The sequence below is a fragment of the Centruroides vittatus genome, unplaced genomic scaffold, assembly GCF_030686945.1.
Source record: "Centruroides vittatus isolate TY-2023 unplaced genomic scaffold, ASM3068694v2 contig_357, whole genome shotgun sequence".
Taxonomy (NCBI): Eukaryota; Metazoa; Arthropoda; class Arachnida; order Scorpiones; family Buthidae; genus Centruroides; species Centruroides vittatus.
This window is the reverse complement of record NW_027122180.1, coordinates 1,754,599-1,774,202: the sequence shown is the minus strand read 5'-3', so window position 1 is coordinate 1,774,202 and position 19,604 is coordinate 1,754,599. Positions and strand designations below refer to the sequence as shown.

Genomic DNA, 19,604 nt, shown 5'->3' with positions numbered 1-19,604 from the left:
TAATTAATTAATGATTAAAATGTCAATATTAATTAATAATTTACTAATCTATTTACATTACAAACATTGCCTTGCATTCCAGTGATACCTTCTCTCTCACTATTGTTATTTTGTTTATATAAATAGAATATGTTCTAAACTTTAAAAGTTAAATAATAATAATATAATAATGTTAAACTTGCAAATAATAATTTAAAATTTAAAAGTTTAAATTATTGAAAGTACAGGTACTGTACTTCTCACTTTACGACCTATCTGCTTAACGATTACTCGCACTTACGACCAATCGAGTTTCGACCTGCAATTCGGGGAATCCCCTTTCTCAGCTTGAGTGTTGGTCAGTGGCGAATGGTGACATGCGCACTAAGCGTACTATAATAGTCTTACAGTATGTTACTTATAATAGTCTTTTTATGAATAAATTTGAAGTTTGTTGCATAATTTGTATAATTTTACAACGATCCTATATTCCCAGTGCAAGCTCTTCACTTATCGACCAATTCACTTAACGACATAGTCGTCAGAACGGAACTCGGTCGTAAAGTGAGGAGTACCTATATAAGTGTAATTCTGATATATTCCAATATATACAAATTTATAACTATTTTGTACTGCAAATAAATTATTTTAAAGGGAGATTATCTGTACTATATATAATTATATTTTCTTGATTATGAATTAAAGAATTTTAAAAATTGTGAAATTTAAAATTATAAATTTGAATGTTTCAGTATTTGAAAATAAAATGATATATTTATAAATTATTCATAATAATGGTTATTTTTAGGATCATTTGACAATTTTAGATCTGAAGTGCTATTCATTTACTGGACCTCATTATTCAGTAAGTTTTGTTTTTTAATCTTCATATTAATATTTATATTGTCTTATTACTATTTGAAAATTTGTGTGTTTTAAAATGAAAGTAAGTCTTTTCCTGAATCTTGAAAAATAATTTTATGAAAGCTTGTATTAATTAATTATATATGGCAAAATATTTTAGATTTTTGAAATTAATTTAGAATATATGTGAAAACAATAATTAATAACAGTGAAGTGTTTAAGTGGAAAGTGTAAATTGTTTAAATTTAGAAATAAGTATGCCACAAGATTGAGAAAAGTTATTGTTACATCTTCAAATTAGAGAACATCAGTAAAATAAATTTTCTATTAACTTTTTCCAAACAGTAATTGGTGAACAAAACAGAATTTTAACATTCTATTGGATGGTCTGATTATTACAATCTATCAGATCTTTATCATATGAGGGAGCTAGCTCATTTTGGTTAAATAAGTATAGTAGTTATTAATATATTTGATACTAATGTTGTTTAGATGGTTCAGTCTTAAATATTCCATTTTTTCTTTATCACTTATTGTATAATTGCATCTGGAAAGTATGAAAGAGATGGGGGAAAAATGAAATGTTTGAGATTACCTTCTGTACTGTACACTAGTTAAAGGACGTGTTTTCAACAGCAGTTTCCATGGTGCAGAGTGTATTTCAATGCAGATTATAAGCAGGAAGTTATGGTAATTAATTAAGAAAGTATAATTTTTTAATGTTATGTGATTAGTTAATCATTAAAATTATCTGGAGATAGTGACATGTCTACTTAAAAAATTAAATTATTATAATGTAATACAACTTGTATTAAGAGAGATATTAAAAAGTGAGCAATTGTGTAAAACAAATGAAATCAACATCAGTACAGTTTTTTTTAAAAGCAAAGAATAAAAATTATATATTTCTTGTTTGTCCTTAAAATTAATTTTACTGTGTTTGAATAGTCAGTTTAATATATTTTCATCAAAATATTAAAGCTTGGTATTAATTAATACTGAAGTTGTTAATAAAATTTTATTATAAAAGATTTTTCTGTAATATTTTTAAAGTTTATTTATATCTTTATACAAATATTTAATTGAAATTTATATTGTAGAAAACATGTATGAATTTTTAAAAGTTTATAAAACATTGTGTTTACAGGGTTGTTTGTTAGCTGATATTGACAAAAAACTTAAATGTCTTCCACAAAATGGGCCAATATTTTCTATATTAATCAGGTAAAAATTTTATTATTATGAAATATCAGTAGATAAAAATATTTGCAATATATATATATCCCAAATTTCAAAAATAATTCTTCTTTGAAGTAATATTTAGTTTAAATGAATATTTTAAGTTATGTTGCTTTTAAAACTAAAAAGTTTTTTTTCTGATTATGTTTTATTTTTTCAATTTGTTTGGTGATGATATTCCCACACAAGAATAAATTATACAAAATTATTTAAATAAAAATTATCCTTGTCTTTTTGTTCTAAAAATCTTAGTTTTACTATTGAAAAATAGATATTTTATGGATATCTGCACATATGTTAAATTACAATAATTCATAAACACTTTCTGGTGTAAGATACAAGATTGACCTTTGACCCAGAAATATACCTGTAATTTCTTGTAAACTTTGGTCTAAATGTGTCTGCTTGTATTTTTTACGGTGATCGTCTTTTGTAAGTAGCTCCATCTATTAACAAAATTTTAAGATTTTAATTTGAAATTGATATCACAATTTTGTGACTTTTATCAAATTCTTTTTACAATGAAAGGTTTTCTCATTATTTTATTATGTTTTTGAAGTTATTACTATTATTATTAAATAATTTAAAGTTTCATTCTTTTAAAATATAAATGCAAATAAGTAAATAAGTATAAACATCAAATTATTGTGGATTAATGCACTTTTTTATAGTATGCAAATTTCATATTTACCAGAATGGCATATAAACGAAACAGAAACTAATACTTCATTGCACAATGCACATATCATCATATAACTTTGTCAAAGGATGGAAAACAATAAATAGAATAAAAATAAACAATTACCCAATTAGAATTGAGTGCATATTTTTCAAATGGTGAAATTATAAATAAAGGCTAAAAAAATTGATTTTTGCATTTGTATAGACACTATTTATATGAACAATCAAATCTGTATCAATATAGATTAATCATAAAAACCATAAAGTTTCTCATTTTCAAATGTGAAAGATTTTAAAAAAGGTCAACAAAAGTCAGTCCACAAAATCGTGACACCTAAAAGATCAGATCTAAAAGTGTTAATTTATTAATAATTTAACTAATGGTGAATTTTTTTATTCAAAAAACAAAAATGTATTATTAATTAGACAAATATCATGTTAAAACTACTGTATTATATTAACACTAATTATTAATTCATAAATAATGTGGTTGAACTAATAATCTTTATGTATTTTTTTTTTAACTTACAGTATCTTGATTGATATTGAAATGAAAGTCCAGTTTTGGTTATGTGGTATGATATCAGAAAAAACAATTAAAGTGACAGATTACTTTTTAAATAATGGCTTTTCAAAACATGATTTTCATATCATACAGGTAATAATTGTTAATTTTAAATTATGATAAATTTAAGAAGATAAATTAATTTTTTTTATAATGCAATTTAATCATGAGTCTTTGGATTTTTTTATTAACTAAAACAGTTTGCTAAGTTTATTTATTTACATGAAAATTCTATTATAACATATTTACATTTTGCCATAAGTTTTTACTGAAAACTAATGATGTGACAATTATAATTATGTAATTAAATACTGACTGAAAATTTGTTTTTAATATTTGAGTCATTTAAATTTGAAAATCAGTATCAATCCCTAAAATGTGTATGAAAGTCAAATGTCTGAAAATCCAGCAGTGGAGTTGCATGTTATGATGCAGTTCTATTCCTGCAGAGTTAAAATAAAAAATTATAAAATCTTTTATTAAGGTAGGAAAGGTTTAGTTTTTCACACAGTGACTGTGTTATAATGTACAAAACACTCATTAGTGTTTTATACATTATAACACATTATAAGGCTGCTTGATGGTAAAGAAAGATGTTGTCTGTCTCTGCTCCAATTCAAAAAATTTTTATTTTTTAAATAGGATATATTTCATATTTTAAGAAAATTTTTAAATTGTTGGCAACCAAGTAGATAAAAAGGGAGGTCAGGTTGTCATAGAATTTATTCTGGAACAAGGAACTATTTCAATAACTTTGTCTTCAATCTTAATTATATGATATTATCCTTGGGGTAAATTTTATAAAATTGAAACTGTTTAATGTGTTAAAATCATAGATTAAGTAATAAGCAGACAATAATAATTTTTCCCAAATAATTTAAATGTTACTGAAACCAACATTGACTGAAAGCACCAGTACACAACAACTTAAAGTTTTTGTTTGTCAGCTGAAAATTTACGAAAACCCAAATTTGATATACGAAAAATGATATTAGGAGTAACAAGTACTATGTGCAAAAGAGAGAGTTGTTTGAAAAATAAGAACTCTGTATATATTCAGAGTTTTTTTATGATAAAATTGTAGTGCACTCCAAATCAAACAAATGATTATAGAAGTTTATTTGGATTAATTAAAAGTTCAGATTTGTAAGGTTCTGTATAAGAAAAAAAAAAAAAAAAAGACTATAGAAAAATGTGGTTCTAAAAATGTTTAAAAATAGGTATCTGAAGCATACATTTATGTTAAAATGTATTCCATAAAATGTATAGTAATGATTGATTTTGTAAATTCATGTTTTTCAAAAATATTCTGTGATTTATTTTATTTTTTTGGCTGCAATATTTTATGGCATAGTGAACAAATTGGTTTGGATTAAACAGAGTTTAAATAAATATAAATATAAGTATATATATATTGTAGAGGTTAAAATAAAATATATATTTATATCTTATAATCAAGATAGGTTGATGATAATAATAATAAGCACAGAACCCAAACAGTTAGGAGTTGAAAGTTGAAATTTGGTACACAGTTAGGGTATGCCATGAGAATGTACACTAAAAAAGGATTTTTCGAAATCCCCCTACGGGGGAGAGGAAGAGGGTTAAGGATTACCCTGAACTCGGATTCTACTGTATTATTTTAAATGCAGTTTTTTTGTGTTTTTGCGGGAAATCAAACACATTTTTCAACCTGTCTAAAAATTTTCTAATTAGCCATGGAAATGAGTGAACCTAATTCTTGCACCCGGTGGAATTGGGTAAGATCGACTCTAATCTAATAATCTTAATCTTCGCTATCGTTACTTTTGCCCGAGCAATGCCATGCTCATCTGCTAGTATTATATAATTTATTTATTTGTTGATGAATTTTGTGTAAAACATTTATTAATTGTATTATTATTATTTATTTCAGAAATTAGGAGAATGCCTGAGAAACACATGACAAATATAATAATTTGCATAGCATTATCTATATTATTAGTTATAAATTAGGATGTTTTTAAATTAATAAATAAATTTTTAATTTTGGAATTATACCTGTAAAGCTGTAAACAATCTAATTAAATTGAAACAAATTCAATTTTTAAAATGAAAAATATAGTTATTAACATACAATTTATTTTATAGTTTTATTCAAAAAAATATATAATTTTCAATATTAATTTAAGCAAAGATTTTAATCACTTCTTAATGTTTTTTAGCCTATTGTTTTAAAAAATGTAACTGCTGGAACTGAAAAAATTAAGTTTTATGGATTGTTTTAAATAAATACATCATGTGTTTTTTGTTAATTTAAAAATATTTTTACTAAATAGAAATATGTAAATATTGTATATTTTTAATTCATTTTATCAGAGTACAAATTGAATTGTTTTATTGATTGACTGATTTTTAAAGTTTGTATTATAATATGTTGATTGTTGAATGCTTATGATAATGTTGTAAATTCTGTAATTAAAATAAATAAATGTATATAGTCTGTAATTATTTTCATCGTTACAAAACAGACAACAATAATTGAATATGAAAAATACAAGGTATAAAATACAATTTCAACACAAATTTGACAAAATAAACTGACAAAAAACATTGCACGTACAGATAGAATTGTCTGATTACTATTAAACTTAGCTACATAAAAAGGCTCTTAGCGACTATGTTTAGTATTTTCAGTTTAAATATTGTTTAAAAGTTCTTGAACACCAGCATGCATTCAGGACAAGCTTGAGAGGGGCATCATTGGACTGAAAAAAATAGCTGCCAAATTGGCAAAATAACCAGCCTATCTTGAACAATTTTAGGGGTGCGTACACACTTCTTAAAATCCTAAAATTCTAAGTAGAAAAGAGTTTTCCATTGTAGAACTACAATACTAAGGATATTGATATTGACACAAAATGCACCCCCTAAATGAAATTCCTGGATCCGTCCATTACGTAACAAGGTATTTCAATTTCCACGTAAAAAACATGCAGAAGAGATGATTGCTTACATAATTGATTATTACATTGTATCGAGAATGCACCAGTATACAAAATGAAAAAATTATTTGCTTAAGCTGAAAAGCAAAAAAAAAAAAACTCAAAGATGGTTTTGTGTATCAAATTTTTATTGTATAATAATAATAATAATAATAATAAATAAATGACTGAAAATAGAAAATGTCTAATCTCTAATTACTCTATCTCTCTCTGCTAAATTCATATTTACTTTGTTTATAGTTCTGTATATTAAAAATACCAATTTCTAAAGACTAGTATGTTGCCCACGCCAAGTTTACTATACATACGAAATATATCTATTAAATGTTGCTTTCTAACTAGTAATTTAATAGGTAACTAGTAAATGTAATACTGAAAAGTTCTACGTTATTAACTTTTTAATATATTGTGAAAAGAGAACTTGTTTTCTTTAATTAGAAATTTCTTGAAAATTTTTCAACAAATTTCAAATATCCAGTATTAAATGAATGCTGACTACCATATCCTCTGCAACTAGTTTATTGAACATAATACATATGCATTTCGAATAGTTGAAAAAATTTCAACTTCTTTTTCTCAGTTACAATTAAAAAGCAATATTTAACAAAAAGTAAAACAATCAATGGAAGAGTAAAGACATTTTGGCAGCACTAAATACTGCAGTGATAACAGCATATAAATTGAAATTCTTTAAATGATTTTTGATGTTTAAAACATATCTTCCTTATCCTTAATTAAAACATGGTTTAATTAAGTGATGGCGAGAGGGGATTTGTAATTTCGTAATTACTGGCATATATGATTCAACATATTGAATATTTGTACTAGTCTGGCCTTTAGGCTAAATTCGATGGCCAGTTTCTGGTTTATTTATATCGAATTTTAATATTTTGTTTGCATCACTATTGTCAAATTGTACATTGTTGTTTTCGTAATGTAAATCTAAACTCAGTTTACTGGAATTTCTTGGAGTGATTTCAATACGTATTTCGTAAGGAGATTTTCCTCTGTAAGCTGCAATGCCTTTGATATCAACGGAATTTTCATTCATTTTAAACAAACCGTTGAGTTCCATTGGATATTGTAACCAAGATGCAGACAAAACAGAACTAAACTCGTGGTGGAAACTATTTGCATGATTTTTGACTATATACACGTATTCGTAAATATATCCTTCATCTTTGGCCCATTGAAGTTTTGATACTCCTTGAAAATTTTGAGGTGATATTTCTGTTACTTCCTCAAAATATTTTATGGTTCTACCAGGATATTGAAAGATAAAATCGAATGTCATGGTCAACGGGTTTTCTTTAATTAAATAACATTTTAAATTGGATTTAATGTACGCGTGTTTATGCTGTGTCATTTCAGCATTAACTGTCGTGTTTAATTGTTTTCTATCATGATTTACAGAAAATTTAATTTCATAATCAAGTTTGTGTACCGGAGCATTAATTAATAAATAATTTTCTGATAAGAAATTTTGATCATTGTTCCTCTCGACTTTACTGACTTGAAGGAGGTTAAGAAGTCTTCGTGAGTTTGAACTGTCTTTAATTATTAACTCGTTTTCTAGATGCGCTTTCGGTTTATATTGGAAGTCCCAGTCCAATTGAACATTATATTTTGGATTTTGAGTAGAATAAATTTCGGCTGTGGTTACAGTTTTGGTGAAATATTGAGTACTTAGATCTTGAAATATGTAATTTAATTTAAAAGTTTGTTGTGGACATCCTGTTTTTTGATAATGTATTGATATATCAGATGATATTTTCTCGCTTTTAAATGCTATCCCCCAAAATCGAGATTCAAAAAATGGAAGCTTCACATTCAAATCTGTACTCAATTTCCATGTTGACTTCTTAATAAACGTAATATTCCCTTCTTTAATGATTGTACCTGTTAAGAAAAAATTATAAAATAATATTAAATAAAGATAACGTGATTGAATTTTTTATTGAATATTGAATAGCCTAATGATTATAGTTAATTTTATACAGGGTCGCGATACATAGAAAAATTGGATCATTAGTTTCCAGACAGATGTAGTCGTTATCTCATGGAATAGTCTCAAAGGTCCTCCAGATTTCCCTAGAAATCTTGATTTTTACCTGTGGAAATACTTGAAGGCTTTGGTATACCAGGAAAAAAATTCAATACTTGAATCACCTAAAGAAACGTATTCGAAGTTCAGTTAGATGCATAACATCGGATGTGTTAATACAAGTTCAGCTTGAATGGAACAGATGCAACGTTATGTGTTTAGAAATAACCAATATATAGTTGTTTTTTTAAAAAATCTCTTTCTGCCCTATGGCACTAAGAGGGCCTCTTGTAGCAGGCCCATTATGGATTCGGGGGATGGAGCCCGACATAGCCGGACGGACCAATATATAGTTTTATAACTAAAGTCACATTTTATTACTGAGCGTGAAATTTTTCTTTGTATTGCGACTTTTGAGATATCCAGAATAGTATTTATAAAATTTTAAAATTATAAATAGTAATTATGATAACAAATTAATAGTTCTATCATTGAAGTTTTGCAACAATTGTGATTTTCTAAACTTCTTAAATAAAAAATACTATATAGGCCTATAAGTAATAGCATAAGTGCGTGATTTTAATTTGCACTCGGTCAGCACCGTTTAAGGACATTAAGAAAAATTACTCGTATCTACGAAAATAAATGTACACAGCACTGATCAAACTATATGTATCATGTAAAAATTCGTGCATTGTTATTGATTTAAAATTAAAACAGCGTAAACAAATTAAAAAATATAACCAACATTTAAATTTATGGTTTACTGACTGATCGATCGTTGATCTGTATTCCCAAAGAGTGAAAATGGAAGATTCGTCTCAAGATGTGTGTTTAATTAGTCGAGTCTAATCATATCGCATAGATAATATGCTTTGAAATTTATGCCACTTTAACTAAACTATAAAATTCTACCAATTCTGTAAAACATATATCATTTGAACACCCCAAATCAATGTCAACTGTAATTATTAAAGAACAGCTTCATCATATTGTTACAAATCAGAAAATGGCAAAGTCAGTCTGGCAATGAATGTAAACTTGATCAATGTCGGGCAATGTCGGGCACCTTACTAATAAGCACAATTTGTGACAAAACTGTTTTTCAATGATTTATCCTTGTGCTGTGATATTGTAGTGTTTTTATTTTTTTATTTTTTTTTTCACTGCAATTTCACATGCTGAATTTGATTAATATTGCACGTTGCCTTTAAAGATTTGAATTCTCGTCAAACACATCAAAGCTCTTTTATTATGGATTAGTCTTTAGATATTTCAAAAATTTGGCATTTTAATATTTTAAAGAGACTCGTAAAAATATGAACTATTAATTAAAAAAATGAATGTCGTTCTGAATTATTATTATTAATTTGCTTATTTATTTATAAATTTACGTTTAAAATTATATATAATTTTATACATCCATCTACCTATTACTCCAACATGTTGAGTCGAATGATCTCTAGAGTGAAGTTCAATTGCAATTACATTCTTCTTTTCTTTCCTATGTAAAATTGATCCCGATAGTGATACTGGTTGTCTGTTTGGACAAAGAAACTCTATCTTTGTGTTGTACTTAATTATATTTCCTCTGATGTTATCAGTTTCAAAATCGGCAAGTAAAGCCCAACGATGTTTTCGATCAAGGACCAAATCAACTTGGAACAGTTTCGAAACCGGAGCATTAGCTAACGCCACTAAATTCGGAAATATTCAAATTACATTCATACGAAATTATTGAGAATGTTTTACAAAGAAATATTATAAATCCATACCTTTTGCTTCAGCTTCTTTATAAGGTGTTTGCGTGTCTATTTGAATATTCCACGATTGATTATGTGGTTTGGATGGATAGACATTGACAATCTCTAGAGAATGTTTCTTACTAGTTGAAGAGCCCGGCATATCGAATTCGATCTTAAATTTCTTTGTGTCGAAGCTCTAATTAAAATTTTAAAATATTGTGAATATTTCTTATATATTATTAACTTTAAGCTATTACACATCTTACATTGCAATCGGGCAATTCGATATTTAATAAAACACCACGCATGCCACGGTCTTGTTTCAAAAGAGATAGTGTCGTGGCGAAAGATCCATTTAATTGAATGTAAGGAGCTTGGGATAATAATATATGTTTCGGAAGAGTTATCTGAGTACAGATATCATAACCTATTATTTTTCTAAATAGTTTTAAGCAACGGTTGAAATTTCTTGAAGGTTGGATCGAAGTTTCGTGATCATATTCATCAACTTGCATAACGTCAACACTACGAAGAATACTTATTGATTGATTTGTAATTACGAAATATACTTTTAAATATAGTAAAAATAAAAAAGTTACCTACTTCATCGATAAAATATCCGATTTTTCGTTTGGTAGATCAACATATAAATTAAATAATCGTCCATCTTTAATTGACAATTTTCCTTTAAGTCCAACGTCTGCGTGAGATTTGATAACGTATTTTATACTTGGCGATCTTGAGAGTGATATGTAACTTATAATCATATTCATTTCACTAGCAACACTATTTAAAATAAATTTTAAACATTACATTTTTTAACAGTAACTAACTATTATGTTATCTATGTTTTTATACCCATATATTCTAAGTAACGTTGTCTAATTCATAATAATAATAATAATCTATATTTTGAAAACATTTACTCTAAGTTCGATAACAATAATTTAATATGAAATTATTGAAAAATTAGAAATTTTCAAGGAAAACCAATTCCCCTTTCATAATATTAAAAAATTAATAGATTCACATTTACTAGTTACCTAACACGTAATTTTCCTTCAATGTCCACAATACTTGGTGATGAGAACGCATTTCTGACGTCTATCTTCCCTTCTCCCTCTAATCCTAATATTACTGATCCATCAATATCAAAAGCAAATGCACCACCAGAAATACTCGGATAAATTATAGACGTATCCAAATAAAGACCAAGAACTTTATCAACTTTTTGATGTTTTGCAAGCTTTAAAATGTTAATTTTATTATATATAATTTAATATTTATAAATATAATACTGAAAATTTAAATAGATCGATTACCTCTGATAGAATATTCGTGTAATCTACAGTTTTTCCCAAGCCGAAGTCTCTTTTTTCATCAATTATGAGCCACAGAAGTTCACTGCCTTGATGTTTGAAATAAAATGAACCACGAGCATCAGAAGGGACAGATTCTTTCATCTTTAAAAATAAATAAGGACATTTCAACTTAATGTTAATCAAGTATATGATTGAATATACTTGATTAAATGATATAAATAAATATTTTACACTTTCAGAAAATGAATCAATTTTTGATTGATATTTGTTCTGAAAGTCAGTCATTTTGGTCGTGGTTTTGTTTTTTACTTACACCAAACATGTGATGGGCGAATTCACTAAAAGACATATGACCATATTCTCTTATCGGTGAAAACAAACTTTCCATCCAATAATCGAGACCCTGTATTCTTCCTCCAATCTGGCAGATAAATTCAATGCGTAAATAAGAGATTTAATTTAAAAATAATAAATTGTTTGCGTATTCAAAATACACCCACTTCGATATTATTAATAATATTTCCGTAAAAAACTGAAGTCAAATTCGTCATGAACGATCGCGGTATGAACGAATCCAGTGAATAAATCACGTTTGATTCAAATTCTCTGTTTAAATTCATATTTTGGTAAACTGACCATTCGATATTTTGAGAATATTTTCTAATGTCGAGTTGCTGAGGCTGGAATTGGAATTCTAACACAATTCTTCTAATATCTTCTTTTTCAGAGGAAGAGCTTTCTTGAAGGTTTGTCATATGAGAATAAACGAATGCTTTTACTAGAAAAGAAAATTGATGTTTATTTTTTATTTCACAATTAATTCGAATTCAAGAAATATTTTATTCGTACTTTGACTGAGCCTTTCTGAGTCATAAATTTGTTTGATTCTTTTCACAACTTCTCTATCTGCACATTTCATTGCTCCTAGATAAGCAGCAATACGCACTTCAACGTGTTCATCGCGACGTGAGAAAATGTTCAATAACTGTTGTTTAACCTCTTCTTTGCACGGTGTTCGTCGGAATGCTTCTATTGCTGCTAATCGAATGGTAATTTCATTGGATGGTTCTGCGGCACATTCTAAAATTTGTCTGCTAGCTTCTCCAACTCTTCCTAAATTTCCAAAACCTTTTAAAGCTGCGATTACCTATCAGGTAAAAACTGCATTATTTAATTAAGAAACTTTTAATGATTAATTAAGAAAAATCATATAGCGTATTTATTGAAATCGAGTGAATATTAACTAGTAATTTTTGTAAATCATATGCAAATGCTATATTTATATATTGATATTAATCAAGTTATTCAATATGTTACCTGTTTTATTTCTGCCGGTTGATAAACATTGCATTTATAATTCAAGTATCTTTTTAGAGATTTTATTGCTTGCTGAATAGCTTCTGATTGTTCGCAGTTTGTATTTTTCGTGCAATAATTATGAGACATTGCAGTAATCGCTAGAAGCGCTTGTTTTCCAGCTTTTTCGTAGTCCAGCAATGGCTAATTTAATCATTTAAAGATTCGTATTGAATATTTTATTATATGCATCATATTTTATTTAGAAATAATACCTACCACAGCAGATAAAATAGCATCTTCGGTGGGATATTGAATGAAAGCCAAACTAGTAACCCAAAATGTCGTTTGAATTTTACTAACAGTGTCGCTTTGAATCTTCTTCGCCATTAATTTGACAGAGCCTTCGTGACCGATATGAGGTAAAGCATCATTGAGTAAACTTCTGAAAAAATATACAAACATGTTACCCTTATACTAAATATCTTAATTCGAAATAATTTTATATTAACTTCAGCCACAATGATTGACATATTTCTTCTCTGTCCATTTTGTCATAAATATCTTGTAGTTCACCAGGTTGTACTTTACGAAGAGTCTGCACTAAACGTGAGAAGAGCTTTGGTGTTTCTGGATTAATTGTTTTTATATGATGAATTTCGGAACAAAGATTTCGTAAAATTCTTAATGCTTTTTCAAAAGCAAAATTAGAGAACATTTCTGGTTGGTTAGAATAAAATAGTTCATCTCTTCTGACGATTTTATCTAATTAAAACAAATTTGTAATCTGTAGTTATTCAGTAGGTGAAGGCTGGGTACATAAAATCTTACTCACAAGGTGTAAATGACGTTAATCTTCGAACAGATTTTAGAATGAGTTTAACTTCTGCTTTCGTTTTATAAGTCCTTCTCGTATAAATACTTGTATTTTCGGAAATCTTAAATATACTGTATTCGATGCATGAAACGTTTGTGATAATACCTTCTTCAATGATCTGTACACAGTTGAAAAACAGGTCGTCCATTACGGGTAACTATTTAGTTAAAAAGTAATTATATATTTGTTTTAAAATAACTTATAACTAATATGTTAGATATACTCACCCCTTTTGATTTTAGAAGAAGGGCAGTTAACAGTGCTGTATTGCCAGTACGTCCGAACTCACATTCAGCGAAATCCTTGGCTTTTTTAACTATTACAGTTCTATTTGATCTTTCTATTACACCGAAGACAGTATTACACGTTCCAACTATATCTCTCTGTAATTTAATTTATGTAAATATTAAATAAAATATAATTTATCTTAATACAATAAATTATATTTAACTCGGACCAAATAGATTGACCAAAGCTTTAAGAACAAATAGTAAGAGTAACTATCTTTAATATCGTAGTTATGCTAGTACATAAAAATTGTTATTATTTTTATAGAAGTAACTGCATACTTCGTTTTTCTGTTCATAATCCATATCAAAACTGCTCATAGTGTTCTGAAAAGCAGACAATATAGCTCGTTTAATATTAATAGTTTTATCATCATTTGGCCACGGACAAATTTCTGCAATTTTACCATCTTCAAACGAAAACAACAGAGGAAACTGCATTAATTCTGTTATTTTGTCTTCTTCTTCTCCAGAAATGAATAATGTGGCATTTTTTATCTGTAAAATGTCGAATATTGTATAAGCATTTGAATAAAAAATTTATATAAATCTTAATTCTATACGTTATTTTCTGAAAAATTAAACATAAATATAAGATTAAAAGAAAGAAATAAAATTTATATTATTATAAACACAAAATGTTTAAATAAAGATTTTTAAAAAATCAGCTAACCTCCAAAGCCATGTCGCAGTTTCCTAAGTTACTTATTTCAACTTTGGCTTTGATTGCGAATGGTTTTAAAAGAAATTTAGTGGCTCTAAAGAAATTTGTGCTTTCAAAGTCGTAGAAATACGTTGTTTGTTCTTTATAGCGAAATTTCTCACCAGCTAAAATATAAATAAATGATTTAATACTATAATATATCTCAAAGAAATGTATGAATCGTTTAAAAAACTTTAATTATTTTATGGCAAAAAAAATACAATTTGTAGTATATACCCCTATAATCAAAAAGTATAGGGAATAGTTCAATAAAATGCAAGATTTGAATTTATTAATCAAAATTTATTTCATCTCCTTCCACTGCAATGCACTTACGCCAACGTTTTCCCAATGCTTTAAAATCATTTTCGTGAAACCCCTTGAGGACTCGCAGCGAATTGAATGGCATCAATCGACTCAAAATGACTCATCTTGAGCATCTTGTACTACTCGAAAACTCTTTTTGTGATAGACTATCGTCACCAAAGGCTTTTTGCAGCATTTTCAGCTACATTAAGGCAATTTTACTAGGCACTGCGCCCAATCTTCTCGAATATGAAAATAATAATAAATAACTTTTTGAACTTCGTGGTGGATTAACGGTGTTAAAAATCTACCGATAGCTTTCGTCAATAACGTTATCTCGCTTTTTTGACAATCTCGTATCTAAATTTTGTACCCTGAAAATTCTAACTGCGGTAAAAAAAAAAAAAAAAAAAAAAAAAAAATGCCGTCTAATAAACATTTGTACTCTGTACAAATTATGTCTAAATCGTTGTAGGCTCATTAGTGGGCCGAGTAGGAGAACGAGCTTTTCCCGGTTTTTATATATAAAAGAGGATAAGTATGACCATCGGTTAAAAAATGACCCCCCCCCAAAGATTTTACATTTTTGGCTCAGGGTGCCTTGAAAAAAATTGAGATTTTTTTCTGTGTGTACATATTGATGTTAGGTGTGTATGTGGGGGCACAATTTTATTCATTCACTCGAAGATTAATAACTCCTGCGCTTTTTGTGAAAGGTTTCTTAAGTTTTTCAGTGAAATCTGTGTAATAGGGAGATTGAAAGTATTAAATTTTGGTAACTAAAGGTCAACGGAGTGGAAAGGTAGAGAAGGTTCACTTGTCAAATTTCCAATGGGATTGAACTTAATGAAGATTTTACTCGTTATTACGATAGAATTTGCAAATTTTTTTTTTTTTTTTTTTTTTATAAAACCCATCTCTACTTTCAAAATTAAGCTTTTTGCCGTTTTATAATAATTAATAATGTATAAAGTTTTTAAATAAAATCTCTTAACAGATGGCGTCATGCACAATTTTAAAGTTTGGCTGGGAACGTTACGCAACTCGTTACTGGATTTTTTAAAAATTATGTAATGTTTTATTAGTTTTAAATTATTTCTTTACACAACCTAAGATTGATTTCTTTTTAACAAAAAGTCAAAAATTATCTTTTGATAAGGTTGAAGACTACTTTAAACGTGTAGTGAGTTTTAAATAATGATTTTTAAGTATCTCAACAAAAATTGAACTCGAAACACAGTTTTGATTTTTATAATATATTAATTAAATATAGTTATAATTAGTAATTAATTAATTAATTAAAATATATAATAATATAAAAGATAACAATTTTTATGCCCACAAAATAAACAATCTTGCGTTATGTGAAAAAATAATTTAAAAATAAATCTATACAGTAGTGCTCCAAATGGGCACAAAAGTTCTCGCAGTTTCTACTTTTCTACAAAGCTAGCCGCAAGGAGTTTTCTTCTCTTGCTATATGTATGGCTTGAGATTATGCTAGTTTGCCTTAATTTACAACTACGAGTATAAGTGGAGTTTTCGGATGTTCTTTGCATCTAACATGTAAACAGAAGTCAATTTTCCATAGAAAGAAATCCCCCGTAGAGGCATTCCTCTTGGCAGATCGCCTATACGTTGCCTTATCTCATCAATTAAACAACCTAAACTGCTTTCACAATATTTATCAAAGTTACAAAGTAATTATTATTATTATTATTTTGCTGTACTAATCACAAAAATTATTCTAAAAAATATCAAAAATGAATATGCCTATAAAGCTGATTTTTGTGATATATCAATGTACGAGAAACATGTTTCTAGGTGATAAGATGGATTAAAAGAATTTTTAGACACACCAAATAAGTACTGTGACTGTTGTTCTAGGTAAATCTTCAAATGAAATTATTAGTGCCAATACCCAACCATTGAACATATTGTTAGCATTTGAAATTAATAAAAATTTCTTAAATAACCTGTATGTAAAGTGAATAAAACCAAATTGTAAAGAACACTTTAAACTTATATTTTACTAATAAAGTTTTGATGTTTGTATACATTTGAGGGTGTTATTTTAATTTTTTCTTAGGTGCACGGCATTATCCTACTTCCCTTAATATATAATTTTATATGTATGTATATTTTAGTTGCAAGTTTTAAAAGATTTTTATGTATTATATGACCGATCTCCATTTCTCTCGCTTTGACGGACTCCGAACTGTAAGAAATCGCATTGAGATTTCAAATTTCAATTTCAGAAAATAAGACTCCAATCATTAGCATTGAATAGCAAATAATCCTGTCTCTTATTACACTGTGATTTATGTAATACAAAGAAAGCTTATAAATATTTATTAAATATAATTACTTACTATTTTTGCATTTTCTACTGCATTTAGTGTTTTGTCGAGAATGTGGATCTATAAGAAAATATATTGTTAAGGTATATAATAATTACTTTTTAAACTCTCCCCTGAAAACTAAGAAGTCAAATAGATTACAATTAATATGAAATATATAACTTACCTGCAAAGACAATTCCAATAAAAAAGAGAAATATGAATAGTAGTTTTAAGTCCATAATAATGTATGACATAATTGCAGAGCACTGTTCTAAATTTCCTCTGTTTACAATCTGAATAAGCATTTCGAACATCGATATTTTTATAAAGATTTTTATCTCTTATAAATAATTATTTTGTTTAGTTTGGTATAAAACTGTAGAAATATAAACAGACTGAAAAATTTTTAATGCTTTTTATTTTTACCAACTCATCAGAATTTATTATAATAAACACAGTAAAACCTGTCTAAGACGAACTCACCACAAAACGGAAAATAAATCTCGGAAGAAAACGATCTGCTATGTAAGATACTACTGTATAAATTAAAAACATGCGTACTGTGAAATAGGAGATTTTTTGGGGAGCATAAGATAACTTGAGTAAAGTGATATTTTTCCGAGTAACACTAAATAAAATCTAAATTATAACGAGCAACTATTTATTGTGACATCGTCACAATTCCGGGCTACAATTTTTATTTAATTTAAAATACAGTATACACTCTACACCTCAAATTAGTAGTGTCTTGCCCCTGTACATCATGCTTTTCCTGCTAGCAAGAGAATCGTGCCGGTCTGTCTAACTCCTTTCAGAAGTTAGATGACCGTTAGACTATTGAATTTTTGAATTGAAATAATGTGACTTCCGGTTTGCATCGTATATAGTTAATCGGGGCCTCCTGCCCCTGAGGTTTCCATATCAGGTCTCGTCTTTCATCTAACTCCGTTCTCGAGATTAAGGAAAGACGGACGAACGACAGCGAGAATTAGGTCTACAATTTTTTCAAATTGCAGTCCAATAATTCGCAAATAGTAAATATTCCGCACTTCTCTGATTAAATGCTGGGATTCAAATAAATCTTAGTCCATGTATAAACTCCGGGAAATAATGATGCTAGTTAAGATCTTCCACCCTGCTGCTTGACGTGGAGTTGTACAGTATCTTTCTTTCAAAGAGACGACTCACAAATTTATTGAACACTTCATGTGCACTGAAGACAAGCTACACGTGTACATTTTACACGACATATAATTTACATGACGTAAACACTTCGGTTTGTTAACGAAATAATCTTCTAAGGAGGAATTGTGGTGCTTTTCAATTTATGAAAATGTTTTAAATATGAATTTATTTTTATTTTCAGATTATTTTGCTTTTGGTTTTATTCTTTCTTGTCCTAAATTTCGGATCAAAAACAATCTTTGAAACTATGCAAACTGGTAATGACGACGAATCCAAGAGAACAGAGAAGGAACTACAAAATGACAACTTACAGGTAAACTTGGTTTAGTTCGAAAGTAATAGAATAGCCTAAATCCCGTATAAATCTAAATGGCAAACTACCGAATATTTTTCAGCTTTGAATAGGTTTAAGTATTTTTTTTTTAATCTTTACATCATACAAGATACGTCTTATAATTACGTTTCTTTTTCTAGTAAAATCACTTTTATTAGCTTACTAGATTTTATTCAAATGAATCCAAAGCTATTCCAAATAAAGATAAGAGTATTTGAATGCAAAACTAAGAACTATTCAATTCTAAAAATTCCTCGTTGTTTCCGAGAACTTGATCTAGGTATTCAAATGTACTCTCGGGAACAAACGAGATCAAGTTTCACCCCCTAAAAATGTGTTGCTCCAAACAATTTTTAGGAAAATGAAATTTGCTGTGCTGGTATTTAGAGCCGCGGCCCTGTATATCTCTGCCTATATAGTGGAATTAGAATTAACAATCTACTTTTAATAATATGTCATTATGAATTCAGTACTTGCTAAACTCGTAATGATATATTAGTAGGATCAATCAGTATATTGAAATACATTAATCAGTAATTTCGATATGAATAACTTAAGATTTTTTTGGATAGGATTTTTCATCGATCTCATCCAATCCCTGATATCCTTAGGGTGGATAGCCTCCAGTGTTTACTTATAAAAGCATTGTTTAATTTCAAGTCTATAATAATACTGAGTCCGGTAATGAAAACCAACATTTACATATGTTAAAACACATAATTCAAAGTCTCCATTACTTGATAGATCAGGAAAGACATTTACTTAAATTTTTATATTAAACAATTGTAGATTACAAAAGATTAAAATCAAATTGCATCAATGTTTTTCAACTGAAACTAGATTTTACATAC

General features: G+C 27.8%; 3 protein-coding genes across 3 annotated transcripts in view; 1 reads left to right on the top strand and 2 right to left on the bottom strand.

Moving 5' to 3' along the window:
• LOC136974818 (uncharacterized) overlaps positions 1-5,566 on the top strand; it is a 56,230-nt gene extending 50,664 nt beyond the window's left edge. Inside the window, exons 20-23 of the mRNA XM_067269766.1 lie at positions 788-844; positions 1,991-2,067; positions 3,295-3,421; positions 5,244-5,566. Of these exons, the coding sequence (XP_067125867.1) occupies positions 788-844; positions 1,991-2,067; positions 3,295-3,421; positions 5,244-5,273 (291 nt within the window). The 3' untranslated portion in view covers positions 5,274-5,566. The remainder of the gene's footprint in view (positions 1-787; positions 845-1,990; positions 2,068-3,294; positions 3,422-5,243) is intronic.
• A 1,226-nt stretch (positions 5,567-6,792) lies between these two features.
• On the bottom strand, positions 6,793-11,838 carry LOC136974817 (uncharacterized). The gene is made up of 8 exons (XM_067269765.1): positions 11,737-11,838; positions 11,424-11,564; positions 11,145-11,347; positions 10,705-10,887; positions 10,368-10,626; positions 10,132-10,297; positions 9,787-10,053; positions 6,793-8,211 (listed from the first exon to the last, which is right to left on the bottom strand). Exons 1-8 carry the CDS (start codon positions 11,809-11,811, stop codon positions 7,154-7,156), a joined length of 2,352 nt encoding a protein of 783 aa, XP_067125866.1. The 5' UTR covers positions 11,812-11,838; the 3' UTR covers positions 6,793-7,153.
• A 5-nt stretch (positions 11,839-11,843) lies between these two features.
• Positions 11,844-17,539, bottom strand: LOC136974860 (vitellogenin-like). The gene is made up of 11 exons (XM_067269841.1): positions 17,419-17,539; positions 17,265-17,312; positions 14,557-14,711; positions 14,166-14,381; positions 13,824-13,979; positions 13,555-13,753; positions 13,232-13,484; positions 12,999-13,164; positions 12,741-12,923; positions 12,273-12,570; positions 11,844-12,201 (listed from the first exon to the last, which is right to left on the bottom strand). The coding sequence occupies exons 1-11, from the start codon at positions 17,537-17,539 to the stop codon at positions 11,909-11,911; spliced, it is 2,088 nt and encodes a 695-aa protein (XP_067125942.1). The 3' UTR covers positions 11,844-11,908.
• Between the last annotated feature and the right edge of the window lie 2,065 nt (positions 17,540-19,604).